The following is a 20,923-nucleotide window of genomic DNA, read 5'->3' as shown; positions in this document are numbered from 1 at the left end:
ATATTTTTTGACAACTTGGTATATATCATGGTAATCCCCCTGCGAGACAAATATTTTTTGTCAACTCGATCCATATCTTGTCATCATCCTTTGAGACAAATACGATGTTATCTCAATACATATCATGGTCATCCTCCTGTGAGAGAAAGATTTTTTATGCAAACTTGATACACATCATAGTCAACATCCCTGTGAGACAAATATTTGTATGTCAATGCAAATCATGGTTATCCCCATGTGAGACAAATATTTTTGATGTCATCTTGATTTAGAAGCATTTTGATGATGTTCCAACTGATGAAATTTCTGACTTTAACGAATGTAGTTTACTTTTTAAAACTTCTTTTAATTTAAGGATTTTACCTTAATCTTTATTTATACACCCAGTTCAAACTTTTTACACCATCTTTGCTTGTTCTCATTTATTTCATAGTTTATATTTACTTTTAGGTGGCAGGGTTTAACTTTTTAAAGATTTGTGCAAGGTTTTCCATCTTTCATTGCATAGTCAGCATTGTACTGATGTGCTGTTAAATCTATAAACACATCCATGCATGCACACTCACTCAAACACACACTACCCCATGTATATGCTGTACACATTAACCAATTGTAATCCTGCAAGTTTTATCAGAGTTATTACCCTTATTTTACTTATGGCAGCTTGCAGTATAAGTAACAGTCTTGTGCCAGCAGCAAGTGTTACATTTATAGATCTATTTATTTTTGGTATTTTATGTTATAGTTATCATAACATATTGAGCAGTCACTGTGCTTCCCTGATTTTAACTCCAATTATTACCCTTTAGATGTGCAGCTGGATGAAATAGATGACACTGTAATTAGCCACAGGTAACTTAAAGCTTCAAAATAGATGACACTGTAATTAGCCACAGCTAACTTAAAGCTTTAAAATAGATGACACTGTAATTAGCTACAGGTAACTTAAAAGCTTCAAAATAGATGACACTGTAATTAGCCACAGGTAACTTAAAGCTTCAAAATAGTTGACACTGTAATTAGCCACAGCTAACTTAAAGCTTTAAAATAGATGACACTGTAATTAGCCACAGGTAACTTAAAAGCTTCAAAATAGATGATACTGTAATTAGCCACAGGTAACTTAAAGCTTCAAAATAGATGACACTGTAATTAGCCACAGGTAACTTAAAGCTTCAAAATAGATGACACTGTAATTAGCCACAGGTAACTTAAAGCTTCAAAATAGATGATACTGTAATTAGCCACAGCTAACTTAAAGCTTTAAAATAGATGACACTGTAATTAGCCACAGGTAACTTTTAGTTACCTGTGAATGGATCTTAATCAGTGAGCACTCATGTTCATTGTATTTGCTGATTATGAACTTTATGTTTCCCAGACCCCACAACACATTGAAATTGACGGGTCAGTTCAGCCAGGCAGAAATGCACTCATGGATCTGCTTTTGTCTCCCAGAGCTGCCGGAAAAAACACCACCTGGTGATGAAGTCTCTTTCCACTTTATGTCCACCTTCCTTGACACACAGTTGGAATGTAAATACAGGTAAGGCTCTAGTATATGGATAGAAATTCTTGACCAGGGGAATCTTAATACATATTCACTGCTATAAATCACAAGATATTTATGTATAAGTTATTTGGTATTTCTCAGTGTCACTACTATATCCGAAAAGAATGAAAACAGACTTTTCTATTTTATCATCTCATAATAAAGAATTTATAGGCCGAGTTGTACAGCACAATACCTCAGATTACTCTAGTTTTATGCAGAGTGAATCTAGGAGCAGTTGGTCAGTAACTCCATATTTACTTCAGTACCAAATATAAGTGGACTGTGTCACATCCTCCAGATATCACAGACTGGTACATCACAAGATGAAAAGACAAGAATACATGGCTGAGATGGGATAAACTTTGATCACTTATCTCCCCTTGAAGCTTTATCTTTTTTCAGCTTGTTGATTGACAGGTGCAGTGACAGTTTATAAGCTTGATGATGGAAACAACAATAACAATGAGTTGTAAGTAGATGCCATTAACTACTGACTTTGCCATCTTGAGTAAGCGGGGCCCCGAGTGGCCGAGTGGTCTAAAGCACTCTCCATTAAGGATCACTGACATCTCACCTCTGTCTGCATGGGTTCGAGTCTCAGATTCAGCCAATGTGGGTATGTGAGAAAGCTTGCCAGTAGCTTCTCGTGGGTCGGTGGTTCTTTCCGGGCTTTTCCCGGGTTCTTCCTCCACCATTAATACTGGCCGCCATGTATAGTCTATCATGTGCTGAAAAATGGCGTTAAACCCTACAACAACAACAACAATCTTGAGTAAGCTGTTGCCACCATTAGACCAAAATGCCTCCAGTTGGGAAAAATACAGCATGAAAAACTCATTCGAACTGAATAATACTGCCATGGTAACACAGTGGTGGATCCAGATGGAGAATCATGGGGGTATTGCAGTTGAATCCTCCATTTTCATTCGAAGTATTACATTTTTAAGTGAACAACCAGAAAGATGGCCATTTTAAGCTTAACAAACTACTTCTTCGTGAAACTGAACTCCCAAAGTCATAATCTTAGATCTGCCTCATAAGGTTTGATTCACATAGGTGACACCTACAATAATTAGTGGTTGCCCACCATAATTTCACTAGTTTTCTCTAGGTTCTCAAATTTCCAGCACTATAACAAAAGTTGTTACAATCAACTGAGCCATCAATAGTTTTTTCAGCTTGATGTACACTCCACATGAATAAAATTTAATCAAAAAGATAGACTAACAAATCTGCAAAAGAAATGTGCATGTCCAACATCCAGATTTGAGGCAGTAAAATCCACTATAAACTGTCTGAAATTTTGATGCCATTGTGACACCATTACTCTCACAGTGAGGTTGATAACATTGTGATACCAGTACTCTGACAATGAAAAGCCATTGTGATGCAAGTACTCTCACAGTGAAAACCCATCTTGATGCCATTGCAATGCCAGTACTCTCACAGTGAAAACCCATCTTGATGCCATTGTGATGCCAGTACTCTCACAGTGAAAACCCATCTTGATGCCATTGTGATGCCAGTACTCTCACAGTGAAAACCCATCTTGATGCCATTGTGATGCCAGTACTTTCACAGTGAAAACCCATCTTGATGCCATTGTGATGCCAGTACTCTCACAGTGAAAACCCATCTTGATGCCATTGTGATGCAAGTACTCTCACAGTGAAAACCCATCTTGATGCCATTGTGATGCCAGTACTCTCAGTGAAAACCCATCTTGATGCCATTGTGGTGCCAGTACTTTCACAGTGAAAACCCATCATGATGCCATTGTGATGCCAGTACTCTCACAGTGAAAACCCATCATGATGCCATTGCAATGCAATTAGTCTTACAGTAAAAACCCATCTTGATGCCATTACTCTCACAGTGAAAACCCATCTTGATGCCATTGCAATGCAAGTACTCTCACAGTGAAAACACATCTTGATGCCATTGTGATGCCAGGACTCTCACAGTGAAAATCTATCTTGATGCCATTGCGATGCCAGTACTCTCACAGTGAAAACCCATCTTGATGCTATTGTGATGCTAGTACTCTCACAGTGAAAACCCATCATGATGCCAGTACTCTCACAATGATGCTATTTCCCATCATGATGCCATTGCAATGCCAGTAATCACAATGAAAACCCGTGGAAAGTTTGATTTGTCAACAGTCTTTACCAGAGAATATTAAATACAGTTAGTATTCTTGCATTTGAAGATCCATTGACAATAAAACTCAATTTTGTAATCGTGAAACCAGTTTTCAAATACTAAAGTGTATGACTTTACACCTATAGTACAAGTCACATGGGTAATGTAGGCATTCATCATCGATTATTACAGTAATGGCTGTCCTTTTTTAGAATTTGATTATACATACCATTATGTGGCAAGTATTCACTTCATTTGAATTTGTATACATCCATATTCCTTTGGAATGTCATTATTTAGATGACTCAAGAGGTGCTCATGGCAAAATCAATGTTAAAGTACATAGACATTTTTGGACAAAATTAACCTTAAGGTGTGAACCAGTACAATCAGGATTGAATGTCGCATGCTGTGATGTCACAATGAAAGCTATGCATATTGATAAACAAATTTGTACTACCCTCGATTGTGGCGAATCCACTTGACACAGTCTTATTTTGACTAAAGTTTAGTACATGGCCACCATTGTAAAAGTGATAGATAATTTTCGTCTGGAAGTTTCTTGTTGATGGTTAAGGTTCAGAGCATTCAATAATCAGTATTAATAGACTTTGTTTAAGGAAAATTAGTGTTCAGTTTTAAAAGAACAGTTTATATTTAATTTAGAATGAGTAAATATGCATACATGACCCATGTGACTTGGTATTTTAAGTTGGAGCAAAGTATTTCCTGTCCGAAGTCTGTATGCTCTGGTTCACAGAAATTGGAAGTAAGTTGTAAGAAAGATCTGTCTGAATTGTTGGTTTTTGCTGACATAAATGTCTTGAACTTATTTCAGGAAGGGTGATGCCATATTCAGATCTGACAACATATCAACCATCTCCATCCTGAAGGATGTTTTGACAAAAGAAGCGACTAAGAAGAAAATTAGGCTGGATATTACATATGGTAAGTTTCACAACAAGTCAGCATCATCTATACTCATGTTGTACATATACTCAGTATGTCATGACAGGTCCTCCTGGAGTCATTCAGCATTACTCATGTTGTATATATACTCAGTATATCATGACAGGTCCTCCTGGAGTCATTCAGCATTACTCATGTTGTATATATACTCAGTATATCATGACAGGTCCTCCTGGAGTCATTCAGCATTACTCATTTTGTAAATATACTCAGTATGTCATGACAGGTCCTCCTGTAGTCATTCAGCATTACTCATGTTGTATATATACTCAGTATGTCATGAAAGGTCTCCCTAGAGTCATTCATCATTACTCATATATATATATATATACTCAGTATGTAATGACAGGTCTTACTGGGATCATTCAGCATTACTCATGTTGTATATATACTCAGTATGTCGTGACAGGTCCTCCTGTAGTCATTCAGCATTACTCATGTTGTAAATATACTCAGTATGTCATGACAGGTCTTCCTAGAGTCATTCAGCATTACTCATGTTGTATATATACTCAGTATGTCATGACAGGTCCTCTTGGGCTCATTCAGCATTACTTATATATATATATATACTCAGTATATCATGACAGGTCCTCCTGGAGTCATTCAGCATTACTCATGTTGTATATATATACTCACTATGTCATGACAGATCTTCCTAGAGTCATTCATCATTAATCATATATATATATATATATATATATATATATATATATATATATATATATATATATATATATATATATATATTCAGTATGTAATGACAGGTCCTCCTGGGCTCATTCAGCATTACTCATGTATATATATATATTCAGTATGTCATGACAGGTTCTCCTGGAGTCATTCAACACTACTTATGTATATATACTCAATATGTAATTACAGGTCCTCCTGGAGTCATTCAACATTACTCATGTTGTATATATACTCTTTATGTCCAGACAGGTCCTCCTGGAGTCATTCAACAATACTCATGCTGTTGGGTTCAACTGCAAATAGCATAGACTCTGATCTGCCAGTACATTAGTGTCTACTTCACAGTATAGTATGGCTAACTAATTTCACCTGTAGAGACTATTATTTTGCTCTGTATTTACAGGTTAACACAAAGAGGAGGGCTAAGTGCAAACACTTTCAACAACTTTAGATAAATGTAGTACATGTCTGAATGTGATTAAAGCCATGTATACAGTGTATGCCCATGTCGGACAAAGAGTCCATTTGGCTATTGCTGGGCAGAGTGGTCTAAAGCACTCGCTTTTTATTTGATCAGTGTCATCTCACCTTTGTATGCATGGTTTCAAGTCTTGGGCTTGGCCAATGTGGTTATGTGAAAAGCTGCCAGTAGCTTTGTGTGGGTCAGTGGTTGTTAATGGGGTTTTCCCTGGGTTCTTCCTCCATCAGTTATACTGGCCGCCATGTATAGCCAATCTTGTGCTGAGAAATGGCATAAATCCCCGAACAACAATAGCTGGAGATGACACACAATTAATGTGAAGGCATATAAATGCACCAAGTGGAGAGGAGGATGCCATTAGTACTGTCGCTGACACAGCCTTAGTGAACAAATTTCTTTTAATGGTAAGAGTAGAAGCAGAGAGTTCACCAGTACAATGCAACACACACAGCCCCAGCTCAGCCTCTTCAACCAGAACAAATGCTTTTGGCAGTGCCATTGGTGCTAATTCCTCTTGGTATGACAGCCCATCTGTGACTTATGAGGCAGATCAACAGCAGTCAGCTCCAGCTCAGACACAGCTCATTCAGATCGGAACTGGTTACAGGGATTCAGCATCTCCTAACCCATCCTGGCTTTATGTACTTGGTCCTGTTCTGTCAAGACCAGACTCTGCTGTAGGTTGTTCATGGTCAACAGTGAATTCAATCTAGTCTACACCAGAGTGGACTACTTATGATGATCTACTATCACATATCCCATCCTGAGATCATGAACTTGGAACCAGAGAGAAGTAAATGATGGCCTTGTTCCATCTAAAACAGACTCTGCCTTTAGATGTAGTTTTCTCTCAGTCAGTCTGATCTAGCCTACATCAGTGCCAGAGTGGACTGCTAAAACATCTACATTACAAGCTCTTACAGGGTAGAAGCCCATCCAGTATAGTACTGTGATGGACCCATTTTGCTCTGTGATCACCTTCGGACCATGATGCCTAGTTTATGTTGTGGTCCATAGGCATGAATCAGTCCATACTTATTATACATTATTCTCATTCCAGTGCCATCATCAACTGATGTTGAATGGCTGCATGAGGGCCTTTAATGACTTACTGTATGGTACCAGTTAAAGTGACATTTTAGTCCCAGATGCCTGGATCATGGTCAGTATGTTGGAATTTACAGTACTATGACTTTGGCACTGCTAGAAAGGAAATTATGGCCCTGTTCCATCAAAACTGTACTTTGCAATCAGATGTGTGTTCAGTCTGATATGACCTTTTGTATGCAGGGCCATAGAGAGCGATCACAAGCCCTGGGGTAAGAAACATCCATGCCTATCCTAGTTCTTGTTAAAACAAAAATTTTCTTTTTATAAAATAAAAGTGTTGTTGGGCTCAGGCCCCGGGGTTATATTCCTGGTTGCCCCCCCCCCATTGGCCCTGTTTGTATGCCTTACGTGTGATGGTGATCAAGTATTGGTATCATCCCAGTGTCATAATGCTCACTAAAGCATCACAGAGCACATAATAGGACCCTCTTTAGTATATGTTCATTACAGTGGCACAGTGCCTTGTTGCCATGACATACCTACCATATGCCATCTAACGGCCAGTATAATGCCACATCATCCAAGTGCCACTTCAGCTCCATGCCAGTCTAAGGCCAGTTTTGTGCCACAGTACCCAGGGAATATTACAGACCCTGTGCAGTACATAACGTTATTGGTCTATGGCAATTATGGATTTTTCTATCTTCTTTGCTATCATGGAACAAAACTGAATGGCTTCATAGCCAGTCATAACTTAGCAGCTACATTGATGGTTGAGGCATGGCGACCCAATACCATACCTGGACCCTTCAGAATACTTTTTGCGATCGCCTTGAGAATAAAGTATTTGGTAACTCAAAGTTACAAGCGCCATCATCATTACTTAATCCAGCTATGTCAGGGGAATAATCAGAGTCCACTGAGTAACAGACATTAAATGGATATATTTCAGCAAAATGAATACAGCAGAGCTTTGCCCATTGATAACCACAAGGGGCAACATCTGCTTCACTTGATTTCTATGACTATTTGTTTAGCAATCTAAACACAGCCAAAACCCTTCCATCAAGAACCCCACTGGCACTTGTGCTGGGAAGTCTATCTCTCATATGGCTCATGGAATAACAGAGAAGCTCACTACTCATTTGCCCATTAACAAAGTTGCATCCATTATTTTTCTTTTGATGAAAGAGATGCATCTCTCTACACATTTGTTGTCTTGGACATCATCATAAAACTTTCCTTAGATCTCAGCAGGTCACCTAAGAGGCAAACCTCATGAGCCTATAGACCCAAAGCTATGCCTTTGTCTCATGAAAGACCCTCTGAGGTATCCTCCCTTTCTCAGGGGCCACATGTGGCTGAGTGGTCTAAGGTACTCATACTGCTGTCTCACCTCTGTCCACATGGGTTTGAGTCTCAGGCTCGGCCAGTGTGGGTATGTTAGAAAGGTGCCAGTAGCTTTCCGTATCTCAGTATTTCTTACTGGGGTTTTCCAGGGTTCTTCCTCCAGCAGTTATACTGGATGTCACGTGTAACTCCTTTCTAGGACAAATTCAGTACATAAGACAGGGGTGTACTCAATACGTTTAATCACGCCACTCTAGCACATGTCGCACCATTCTATGTTTTCAAAAGGAGAGCACAATAGTAAGAATGGAAATAACTCATATGACCTTACCGTGAACTAGACTAATACATGTACATATGCATTACATTACGCCATGTTTAGCCTATCTTGTACTGAGAAATGGTATTAAATGGATCTAGTCAGCCATAATGCCTCAATTATATTTTCTGTCTCCCATTTTGAATAAATCAACTCAATCAACTTGTCCAAGATAATGGGAGACACTGCAACACTTTTACATGGGTAGTAAATGTCATTTCACAAGGCCTGCAGACCATGTTCTTTGCCACTAACCCTTTATATGCGTACCCTTGATTATAGATTTCCAAAGAGACCTTTACTAAGTGGATATCTGGGAACACCAGGAAATGCTCCAGACATTTCGTGCTTCCAAATGCCAGTGTCGCTGTTGAGATGGTTATAGATCCAGCTTTCAGTCTATTAATTCAGCCACCATTGTTCAGAATGAAATGCCCAATTGGAATGTCAGCACAATGCACAAGGACGTTTCACATGCATGGACTTGGAATAGCAATTCAGGACACTTTCCCTTGGTTTGAACAGCAGTCCCAGAATATTCGAGTGTATCATGGACAGGGCTGTATCACATCCATTACAGTGAATTCCAACTATGTGGTTGCATTCTACGAAAACATTATATTCTTGATCAAATATGCAACTCTTATTTCGTGTCTAATCCACCTTGGATTCCTTGTCAGCAATAAGTAATCTGTTACATAGCTATATATCAGGATAATACTCCTTTGGGTATTGAGTTGAAAATGTATTTCCCTAAAAAATATGCCATAAAATCATTTTGTTGATGGCATCAATCCTCCTAATATGATCACAAGTCACTCTGCTAGAACCTCATTTGGCTTATGACAGGTGCTCCTTTGCAGGTCCAGCCTATGGGAGTCATGATTTGCATAGATGTTAGCATGGCAGACTGGTGCCTACCTCCTGATAGCATTTCTGGAAGTCAGCAAATTGTAGCTTCGTCATTACTATTACACATCAGTCTTCCTGGGATGACAGCAATACTGAAAGCACTTGATTTGTGGCAGGGGACATGGTGTATTAATTCTTTCCAAAATATCTCCACTGTGGTATGTTATCTTAAAAGGCAGTAGGATTGGGCGACCAGATTCCCAGACCTTTGCCTCCTGGTTTGGGATTTCTCAGTTGTTGTCATCAATGACCAATTCATATTTGAGTCTGTCACATTCCAAATGCATTTGAGGACTCATTATTCAGTTGAAAGCGACTAATTCAAAACAAATGGTCAAGTCATCCCTTGGTATTCGTCACATCTGTACCCACTGCGGCCTAGTATTTGGGAATCATTTAGTGACAAGATGGAATTCAAAGCTTCCAATCTTTGTTTGTCTAGCAGTTGATGCTTTTTCCACTATATTGGTCTGGTCTGAACATGCTTATCCTCCAACATCTCTGACTGATATGATCTAGAAGCACATTTGGATTATATCAAACAAGGCCACAGGAGTAAACATTTCTCAGATCAAGTGGTAGACAGAATTTCTTGAGCATTAAGTCTAATCAGCCTGAATGTATTTGAGGGGAAGCGGACTGTATTTTTCTCATTTGTGTGAACAGGAACACATCAAGCTCTGCTTAAAGCATTGTTACCTTGATAGTTAGCTTTCTATTGTTGATCTGTCTTGACCGCATGCTTTGGACCTGTGCCTAAAAGGTAAATGACTGTAGGCTTTTTCATGGCTGAATAAGGTACCATTACAACTGTACATTATATATCATTTCTTATACTTCTGTACCAGTGATAAATAACACTGTAACATTACATAGAATTCAGTTTCTGTAACAAATAATTCTTTTTGAAAAGATTTGGAAGTCAATGAAAACTCACTGAAACACAAATTTCTTAAGTTTTACAAATTGTGCTGGGGCTACAAGTGGCCGAGTGGTCCATTGCACTCACCATTCCAGATCACTGCAATCTCACCTGTCATTATGGGTTCAAATCTCTGGCTTGGCTAATGTGGGCATGTGAGGAAGCTTGCCAGTAGCTTCTCATGGGTCATTGGTTCTTCACTGTTTTCTCTGGTTCTTCATCCACTAGTCATACTGGCTGTCATGTATAGCCTATCTGGTGCTGAAAAATGGCAATAAACCCCATAACACCATAATAAACCATTCTACAGTAGCAGCATGACAGGCTACTTTCCCAAGTCTTGTCTGGTTTGCACCTATTTATGCAGATAACTTAGCTTTTTAATAGCTAAAATTTACCTTGCAAGGGCTGGATTTGCAAGGCAGTGGTCATATTCCAAAGATATTGTGATTGTGTGAGTTTTATTAAATATTTCATAATGAGGTACTGAAATCTATCCAAGGTAGAAATATTTATTACTTTATTATTTTATTTCATTACTTTATTTTCCTATTTAGGATATAACACTTCCCTTATTTTGTTCAAACTGGTATTTCCATATTTAGGTCTTAAATTACTCTTCTGTATCTACTTCTTCTCTCTCTCTCTCCCCCCTTCCTATCTCTCTCTCCCTTCCTATCCCTCCCTCCCTTCCTATCTCTCCCTCCCTCCCTATCTCTCCCTACATCATGATGAACAGATTTTAAAATGTGTGAAGACTGCAGACTGCATTTATGTACTCAATGTAATGAATGAGACACCATAAAAAAAAAAACATTAACTTCAGATAACCAATATTCACCATAAAAAAAACATTAACTTCAGACAACCAATATTCACCATAAAAAAAGCATTAACTTCAGACAACCAATATTCACCATAAAAAAACATTAACTTCAGACAACCAATATTCACCATAAAAAAAAACATTAACTTCAGACAACCAATATTCACCATTAAAAAAAAACATTAACTTCAGACAACCAATAAGTGGCTTCAAGGATTAACTTTTTTATAAATAGTTCCACCTGAATCATTCAAACAGTCAGTGACTGAACATGACCTCTTGCTATTTAATATTCTGTCTCCTTGTTGTATACCTATTACGTTCCATGATAAACACATTTTTAGAAAAAAATCTTGACTAAATATAGTAATAACATTTAAGTCACAATTCTGACTCTTGTCTCAATTATAATCGTGATCAAAAATGATAGAAAAATCAGGTATTGATTGCAACTGAAATTAAGTGATAATCAGTTGGGCGCAGATCTATTACCTAACTAGACTACAAACTTGCCATGGTCACACAAAAATCACGTCTGAAGGCAGAAATAAGTAAAATAATAAAGTTTTGTACAATTTCAGAGCATCTTTTTACTTATGTTGTAATGGAGTCATTAAGTAAATTAGTACATACTGGAGAATAGAATCCATGCAAATTGATAATTTTTGCTTATAAATATATAATAATACAATATTTCCACTTTATCTGTGAAATATTTCTTTACATCAACCTAAATAAATGTAGATATCCTCAATATATATCATTACTACTATATCATTTAGTATTTTCATTATTGCATCAGTTTCTTTCCAATCTGTACCATTAAAGCAATCCAAGATAAATTTATAAACTTGAAATATGTCATCTGTAGAATGTGTGGTGCATACCATGTTTGGGATCCTATCTTTATGTCAGGGGTTGGTGTTCTGTCATGCTTTCCTTTCAGATATATAATTTTAGAGCCACTTAAGGTTAGTTCATGCAACTTCTAATTGGTTTATGTACATTTCCTTGTTAGATATCAATGAAGCTTCCATTCCCTACACTCTGAAGCTTATCCACCCTAACCTAGAGTATCAACTTTTGCTAGCCAAGAAAGTCCAGCTTATCGATGCTTTGAAGGTAAGTGCAGCAGGGCAGGTAAATAAGGCATCTGAGTAAAGGCTAAAATTTGTAAAATTACATTTTTGTTCATCATCCAGGTAGGCATGTAAGCAACCAAGCTGCATTTTCACTTCAAATTATTAAATGGAAATACAGTTAAACCTCTTTTGAAAGACCACTGCTGTGAGACAACCTGTCTTGAGAGACTTAGTTTTCAAAACACATTGCTTATATAGTATTGCGAACTGTCAAGACAGACAACCTGTCTTGTGAGACCATTTTGGCAAGATAGATGGTCTATTAAGACAGGTTCTACAGTAATGCCCATTTTCTAGTAATATATTACTACCGTTCACAAGAATGGTTTGTCCTTTATGGTCTAATTGTTTTATTTTTCTAAATGCTCCATATTCTCAAAACTTCCTTAAGCACAAAACTCAAATTTGAGCTCTAAATCTGAAAACTCAGATGTCCTCTAGCTTTGAATAAAGACCGATTCATAAAACTTTACAAATTTTATTAAATTTGGCTCCTCAGTTAGCATCAGGGACTATCCTAGAGTCCATCTTCTGTAAAAAGTCACTCAAGGGTGTCAGATTTGGCTCCAGGTTATTAGGAAATCAGTTTACATATCACCCTGAAATACATCAACTAGTATTCAAGAATGCTAAAGATTTTGAATGTAAATCAATTCGTGTTAAATTGATGAATGCACAGGAAGACTTTTCAATCTATTTACTAGATGATCTGTGAAAGATTGTTTATTACACCGGACCATTGCTGAATATTGTAATCTGGTGTTTTATGGCATAGCAATACAAATAGATTGTTTAGTGCCAAGGTCTTACTGGCACAAAAGCTTTACACTTTTTTATATCTGGAAATTCACTAAATTTGAGTTTTTATGAACAGGAACAAATGTTTGAAACTAATGATTACTTTTTTAAAAATGTCGCTGGAGTAATATTTATAGGTTACTGCCTTTGTATGGGAAAATATGAACGAGTTTTGGGATGGAATACTGCACGAACTTGTGAGTGCAGTATATCCTTCTGACAAAACTAGTTCATATTTTCCCATACAAATGCAGTAACCTTTTTATTATATGCTCATTTTTTTATTCTACCTAAGGTTTAATTATATAAACAAAATACACTACAAGAAACAATGTAAATGAATGAATGCCGTATTCCAAACTAAATACACAAGCGCAGATTTGTCAGTACACAATGACATCATTATTAATGCGCACATAACTCCGCCCAGATAAATTTGAACTTAGTTGCGCGCTAAACTTTCAAAAGAAAATGATGTGTCTAGTTAAAATTGAAATTTGCAGTCATATTGTGAATGAATGCTCATTGCAACAACTTTTCCATTTGATCTGGAATGAATATATTTTGGTATTTTGTTTCGATTTGATGAAAATTTGTGATTTTGGACTGGATTCATCTGTGCAAATTATACATGAAATACATCGGATTGAAGTGGCATGGGAGAAGCGTGTTTATGTCTGCAAATGTGTTTCTGTTTCTGTCACTGAATGTTTGAAATCATAACGTGGGAAAATATGAAGTCTTTCAATTGCAATTATCAAAAAGATGCTATGGAATTTAATGCTTATTTCATTTTGAGTGCAGTAAGGAGGATACAATTGCACTTATCATTGAAATTACAGCACAATTTCAAAATGTGTTATCCAGATTGAAAATCTATGACATGGCTCATGTAATTCGGATTTGCAGAATTAAGAAAAAATATTTTGAGGAAATTCAGGATGTAAAACTGTAAGTATATTTTATTTTGCCATTCTTAATACCAGATAAAGAAGACAGTATATGCCTTGTCACTTGTATGTTATTTGTAAGGACCTAATCTTCTGTCTTTTATATAAGATAGCTAGCCTAAATCCGTAACATTGTATTAACGCGGAATGTGCCAAAACAGCTTGGTTTTTTTGCAGTCCACGAAACATGTTTTAGTTAATTCAGAAACAAATTTAAACAACCACAACGTAAAGAGCCTCTTATGCGAGTGTATATGATTTGTTTACAAATCAAAAGTGCATCTGCGTCATTGTTTGTTTACAATAGAAAGTAGTTCCTTTATTCACGTGAATGCTATATGTGTATTGTCGTGCGCGTTCAGTATTGGGGAATATTGAACAATTCTGACAATGTAAAGTTAACGGGGAAAAAACATGAGCATATAATAAGTATATTTTATGTACCATAACTGTTATATAAGGATATAATATGCTGGGAGGATTTCCAAGGTGTATTATAATCTACAACATTGACATGATTCTGTTGAAAACATGTATCAGAAACTGATCGATACAATTTTTGTTATCATTGATTTAGTGTTTTGTGTCACAGCAAAACAAGTAGGTCATCTAATGCCAATGTAGTCAAGTTCCTTGCCCAAGGACAAACCACACAAGCATAACGGAATATGATCCTGCACCCTTTCATTAACGAGTCCAGCACACTAAGCACTGAGCAACCATGCCTCTGATTAAAGTCAACAAAATTCTGTCTTTTATCATAATGTACAATTCAGACATACTGTATTGTATGATAATGCCTTGTCCTGCCTTTTATCGTAATGTACAATTCAGACATACTGTATTGTATGATAATGCCTTGTCCTGCCTTTTATCGTAATGTACAATTCAAACATACTGTATTGTATGGTAATGCCTTGTCCTGCCTTTTATCATAATGTACGATTCAGACATACTGTATTGTGTGATAATGCCTTGTCCTGCCTTTTGTCATAATGTACAATTTAGACATACAGTATTGTGTGATAATGCCTTGTCCTGCCTTTTGTCATAATGTACAATTTAGACATACAGTATTGTGTGATAATGCCTTGTCCTGCCTTTTGTCATAATTTACAATTTAGACATACAGTATTGTGTGATAATGCCTTGTCCTGCCTTTGTCATAATGTACAATTTAGACATACAGTATTGTGTGATAATGCCTTGTCCTTCCTTTGTCATAATGTACAATTTAGACATACAGTATTGTGTGATAATGCCTTGTCCTGCCTTTTGTCATGATGTACAATTTAGACATACTGTATTGTGTGATAATGCCTTGTCCTGCCTTTTGTCATAATGTACAATTCAGACATACAGTATTGTGTGATAATGCCTTGTCCTGCCTTTTGTCATAATGTACAATTCAGACATACTGTATTGTGTGATAATGCCTTGTCCTGCCTTTTATCATAATGTACAATTCAGACATACTGTATTGTGTGATAATGCCTTGTCCTGCCTTTTATCATAATGTACAATTCAGACATACTGTATTGTGTGATAATGCCTTGTCCTGCCTTTTATCATAATGTACAGTTCAGACATACAGTATTGTATGATAATGCCTTGTCCTGCCTTTTATCATAATGTACGATTCAGACATACTGTATTGTGTGATAATGCCTTGTCCTCCCTTTTGTCATAATGTACAATTTAGACATACAGTATTGTGTGATAATGCCTTGTCCTGCCTTTTGTCATAATGTACAATTTAGACATACTGTATTGTGTGATAATGCCTTGTCCTGCCTTTTATCATAATGTACAATTCAGACATACTGTATTGTGTGATAATGCCTTGTCCTGCCTTTTGCAGGAACTGCATGTACATGAGAATGACATTAACTTCATGTCCCCTGAGTACAGACAGATTCTGGAGGATGCTGAACTTCTGAAGGCAGAGTTCAAAAAACAACCATGCCATCTGGAAAGACTCTATGATATCCTTTTATCTCCCCTGACAAGGGTGATTACTCTCATTTTTTTATTACAGCATTTCTCAGAAGTATTTGCTTCATAGAATTAATGATCCAGAGAAATGCAGAGCATCTTGCATGTAGTGTCAGGTTAAAAAATAGTCATTTGAGTAAGGAAAGTTGACATCATTATTTAGTAAAATATGTTTTAAAATGGCAACTGCTTGGATAAAACTCTACCTTTAAGTATGCGCTATCTTTAGTCAGAATGTGTAAACATGTACTGACTGCTATTTTAAACTTGCTGTTGATGTAAACAAAACAAAGATTTTTTCATTAAGGAATTGAAATATGGCCAGATGCAGATGATAATTTAGTAAGCTAAGAATGATTTTAGTGATATAAACATATCTTAAATTACTGAAATGCCATCTTCTACAGTTCAGAAATATTTTTAAAAATTTCACAAAGGCAGAGACAAAAACCAAGAAGTAAGTGGTGGATACCCAAAATCACTAGCAAAAGATGGTGATCATGTATTTTATAGTCTTGTTTACTGCAGTCTTTTGGTCCTAGACAATCTTTCCAAGACCCGAGTATATATTTTAAATGAGTCTGTTGGTGTTAATGTTTTTAGAAAGCACTGACAGAAGAAGATTGAAGAGCTTAAAATTCAGGAAATTTACTGAAATGAAAGAAACTAAAATTTCTCAGCAGTGAAAATCATTCAGAGACTTTAAGACTCCATACATAAAGAATTACTCTAAAAACAGCCAACGGTTTAATTACCAAGTATTCAATGTGTAAATATCATTTTCTTTAATGTTTTAGTCAGGAGTTAGTTATAGAATTATCAACGACTATAGTTTATCTCCCATGATATCAGCACAAACTGCTAATTACTTTGACTGAGCAGTGTAATTACATATTCAAAATAATTACGATTGGGTTTTTTTTCAGACTTACTGGCTTCTGGAAGTCAATTAAGATTTTTCTGGAAATGGGTTTCTGGTATACATTTTGCAATGACAACTGGCTAACAAAGAGCAGTTCTAAAAATTTATTATTATGAAGATATTTTGATATGGTTCGAGATTCATTTTGTTTCCTTTTGGCTGTCCAAAATGTAGTTAGTGCTTGTTTCTGCTACTCGAGCCATTTCTATATGAATTTATGCACCCTAAAAAGTGCTTATTCATAACATTAAAAATACACTTTAAGCGGGTGTCCTTGAAAAGATTATTTACGGAAGTGATGCTTGGAAACTTGACACTCAGTTTCATTATCATCCTTTAATGGGAACTGAAATTTGTAACTTCATGAAAAAATGTGTATATTGTCATTTTGTAATATTATCTCCTTAACTATTTTCATGTATGATAACAGATCTGTACATTGACAAATTCAAGTTCAGGGGTCAGAACGTCAAGGGAAAAGTTCCAGCCCTTCTGGAAATTCTGGACAACTATGACCTACAAAGTCTAGTGCAATTCTTTGAGACATCATAACAGCACATCTTGGACTGGACCTATCAATCTCATATCAAGACTGTGATAGTAATTTGTTTTGGTGTTGCAAAGTGAATTGTTGTGTAATTGATTGACTAATTTAATATTAGTAATGTTTCTGTAAACCTGGCAGCTGTGTGAATTTTTGGAAACAAAAACTACAATTTTGTCTTTGTAATGACTTATGTCATCATAAGGGCACAAGATTCCTGAAATAAGTGTACAAAATTATTGTAATTTATGTACTAGAATGTTTTGTATAAAACACAGCATAATGACAATTCTTCACATTCCATGCAGTTGTTGATCACTATTACATTTTTTGATCACTGTAATACATTTGTCGATTACTCTATTACATTTTTTGATCACTGTAATACATTTGTCGATTACTGTATTACATTTGTTGATCACTGTAATACATTGTTGACCACTGCATTAATTCTTAAATGGCTAGCCAGTCAAGTCCATTTCAGTTTAAAAAAAGTTGGTTTCATTTGATAAGCATTGATATAATTAGTTACTTTGCTGTTGCAATAAATACCATTTCTCATCAAAATTAATACCCTTCACAAGTCTCTGACCTAGAACAATCACACAGAAACAATTTAATGTGCTACTTCAAGTAAAACACTATGAACATATGCCATTGGTTATGCACATCTTTTTATGTAGACTATGTTATAAAAAATGGAATTTAACAATAAGATTTTAATTACTGCTTCTAATTTGTAATGAAATTTTCATACAAAAAAATGTACATGGTACCAATCAAATTTATGTAAAACAGGTTCCTGATGAATGATACAAGTTTTTCAAATTATTTCTCATGTCTAATGTATTTGCTTTACAGTTCATCTCTTGCAGTATTTGATCATTTAGCTTGTAACTGAATCATAAGATATAAAAATGGCTTTAAGCCATAAGATAATCAGGTGTCATATTTTGAATCTTTCCCTGCAATTTCAGTGCTGCTCTTTCTTGAGGTTTCTTTATTTTTTACTTTGGTTTTTATATTTCAGGGAGTTTCATACCTTACAGCAGGAATTTACTTATATAAATTTTGAAGTTTTGTTCAAAATGGGATTTTGATTTTGACTAGTTCTGTTTTAGTGATTGTGGCTCAAGACAAATGACAATATCTTTGATGATAAGGGACAAAAATGGCCCAACTTAGAATCCCATCATACTATTAAATATTGGAGTCGATACCTCACAATCAGATCAAAACTTTCTGCAGAAATTGTACAGGGTCAATGGTTTGTTAGCTTAAAATTCGAGTTTTTGTTTTATTGTGAGACCCAGAGTACCTGAGTGTTCTAAGGTGCTTGCACGATTTAAAGTCTCGGGTTGACCAACACAGGCATGTGAGAAGGCAGTAGCTTCCCATGAGTTGATGGTTTTTCCTGGGTTCCTCCTCAACCATATATGCAGATAATCATGTATAGCCTATCATGTACTGAAAACGGGTTTTAAACCTCACCCCATCCCCAACTCAGAAAAACCCAAGTTATTCCATGTTTTATAGTTCAGTTATTCCAAGTTTGATGCAGTATTTCTAATTAAATTTTATCTTAATGCCATTTAATGCTCCTCCCATGCATTTGCTCAGTGATGTATGAAAGTGAAATACTCCTGTATATATTAAGAGGTGACTAATGGATGAAGCTGTTGCACTGGCTCAGCAGTTAGAAAATCAGACTTGTGAATTAAAGGTTCAACTCCTTCCATCACATCAGCATTGATCAACTTCAATGGTGTATCCTTATCCAAAGCACATTACTTTATTGCCTCAGTGCTAAAAAACTTGTGTACTCTGCTGTACCATAAAACCACTAAACCAAAACCATTTAATGTATCAGTGATACATCAATAAATATTTCAAGGCTACCCTTTACTAGTGAACTGTATTTAAAAGTGTCAGCTTGAAAGCTGTGCCATATATTATAAAACATCATTACACATCTGTAGATTTCTAAATTCTTTTTTCTCTCACAGACTTGTTATATTTTACTGGATTTTATAATGTAATAATATACCATGTTTAAACATTTAACACCCCCACCCCCCCGTCCTATGTCAATATTTTCATCAGAAAACTGCCTCAACGGTGCTGATAAATAAAATATCTACGTGATCAGCATATAATAAGTATCATATTCTTTATTAAGAATTGTTGTAGTTTGTGTTGATTACCATAGTTAATTCATTTTAACTAAAATAAATTTGTCATTAGTCCTTAAGAATTATGATGTTTTACTCAAATAGTCTGAAATAAAGAATTCTTATTCTTATTCTTAATATAGGGAAAATAGCCACATAAGTTAAACAAATTCTTTTCAGCAATGGTTTTCATCTTAATATGGAAGAAGACTGAGCTCGCTCTATAGATCCAAGTATAAGACAAACTTTCCTGTATAAGGCCATTTATGGATCCAACTTGGCTGTGGTATGGCATGGCATGGCTTTGTTTTCAATATAGTTACACATCATAATTTTCCTTCATTCCGTGGTTGGTTACTAGTTGTTATGTTTGGTACTGCATAAAGTTAGTAGTAAAATGTTATTAAACAGGTTTTTTCTGATGGATCCATTACTTAAATCCATAGTATTATTGGCCCCTCTCATCTGCCTTAGGCTAATAGAACTAGACCAGAAAATAGAACCATGACTGACCTTGGAAGTGAAAAGAAAGTAAGGCTGATAGCAAAACGCCCATGTAATAGAAAATATGATACATGTACAGGATATTGCTCCATTTAAATAAGCCATGGTAGCTCATTTGGTAGAGATCAGACTCATCATGGGTTTTGATACCCGCCCTGGCCAACCCAGATTAGCGGCTTCATTGTGCCTTTGGGAAAGGCATTGGCTCCCATTTCCTCAGTGTGATATGGCAAATCATGCTTCATTAAAACCAACAAAAACAAATTTAGTTCGAATTTATAAAATGAGTTGGATAATTAATAACTTTTTCAAGCCTTGGTGAACAAAATTTTGAAAACACTGCAGCATAGTGTGGTGAATAAACACTGAAATAATCTGGATGCATCAGACATTATGCTTTTTCTTTATGTCACATGACATGAAACATATATATATATATATATATGTGTGAGCTTGGTTTTAAGTTTTAAGTGCTTACATGAGACAACTTGTGATGTTCAAAATTTGGCCAAAATCAAACAAATTTTGTAAGGGAGGTCCACATTTATAAAATCAGTGCTTACTATGTATCATCAAATGATGTGATTCCATGATAATGTCATTAATATAAATCAGTTATTGTGGAGCATGAACTTGGGGAGAGATCAGGCATAAAAGAGCATGGACACAACT

General features: G+C 35.9%; 1 protein-coding gene across 1 annotated transcript in view; it reads left to right on the top strand.

Annotated features, from left to right (window-relative positions):
* Nucleotides 1–19,822, top strand: part of LOC149797074 (BBSome complex member BBS7-like) — a 57,825-nt gene extending 38,003 nt beyond the window's left edge. Inside the window, exons 15-19 of the mRNA XM_089960705.1 lie at nt 1,382–1,546; nt 4,539–4,648; nt 12,244–12,347; nt 15,977–16,100; nt 17,451–19,822. Coding sequence (XP_089816831.1) covers nt 1,382–1,546; nt 4,539–4,648; nt 12,244–12,347; nt 15,977–16,100; nt 17,451–17,584 — 637 coding nt within the window. The 3' untranslated portion in view covers nt 17,585–19,822. The remainder of the gene's footprint in view (nt 1–1,381; nt 1,547–4,538; nt 4,649–12,243; nt 12,348–15,976; nt 16,101–17,450) is intronic.
* The last annotated feature ends 1,101 nt before the right edge of the window (nt 19,823–20,923 follow it).

Source organism: Sinohyriopsis cumingii, chromosome 6 (genome assembly GCF_028554795.1).
Source record: "Sinohyriopsis cumingii isolate HCF-2022 chromosome 6, ASM2855479v2, whole genome shotgun sequence".
In the NCBI taxonomy this organism is placed as follows: domain Eukaryota; kingdom Metazoa; phylum Mollusca; class Bivalvia; order Unionida; family Unionidae; genus Sinohyriopsis; species Sinohyriopsis cumingii.
This window is presented reverse-complemented; position numbering and strand designations above follow the sequence as displayed.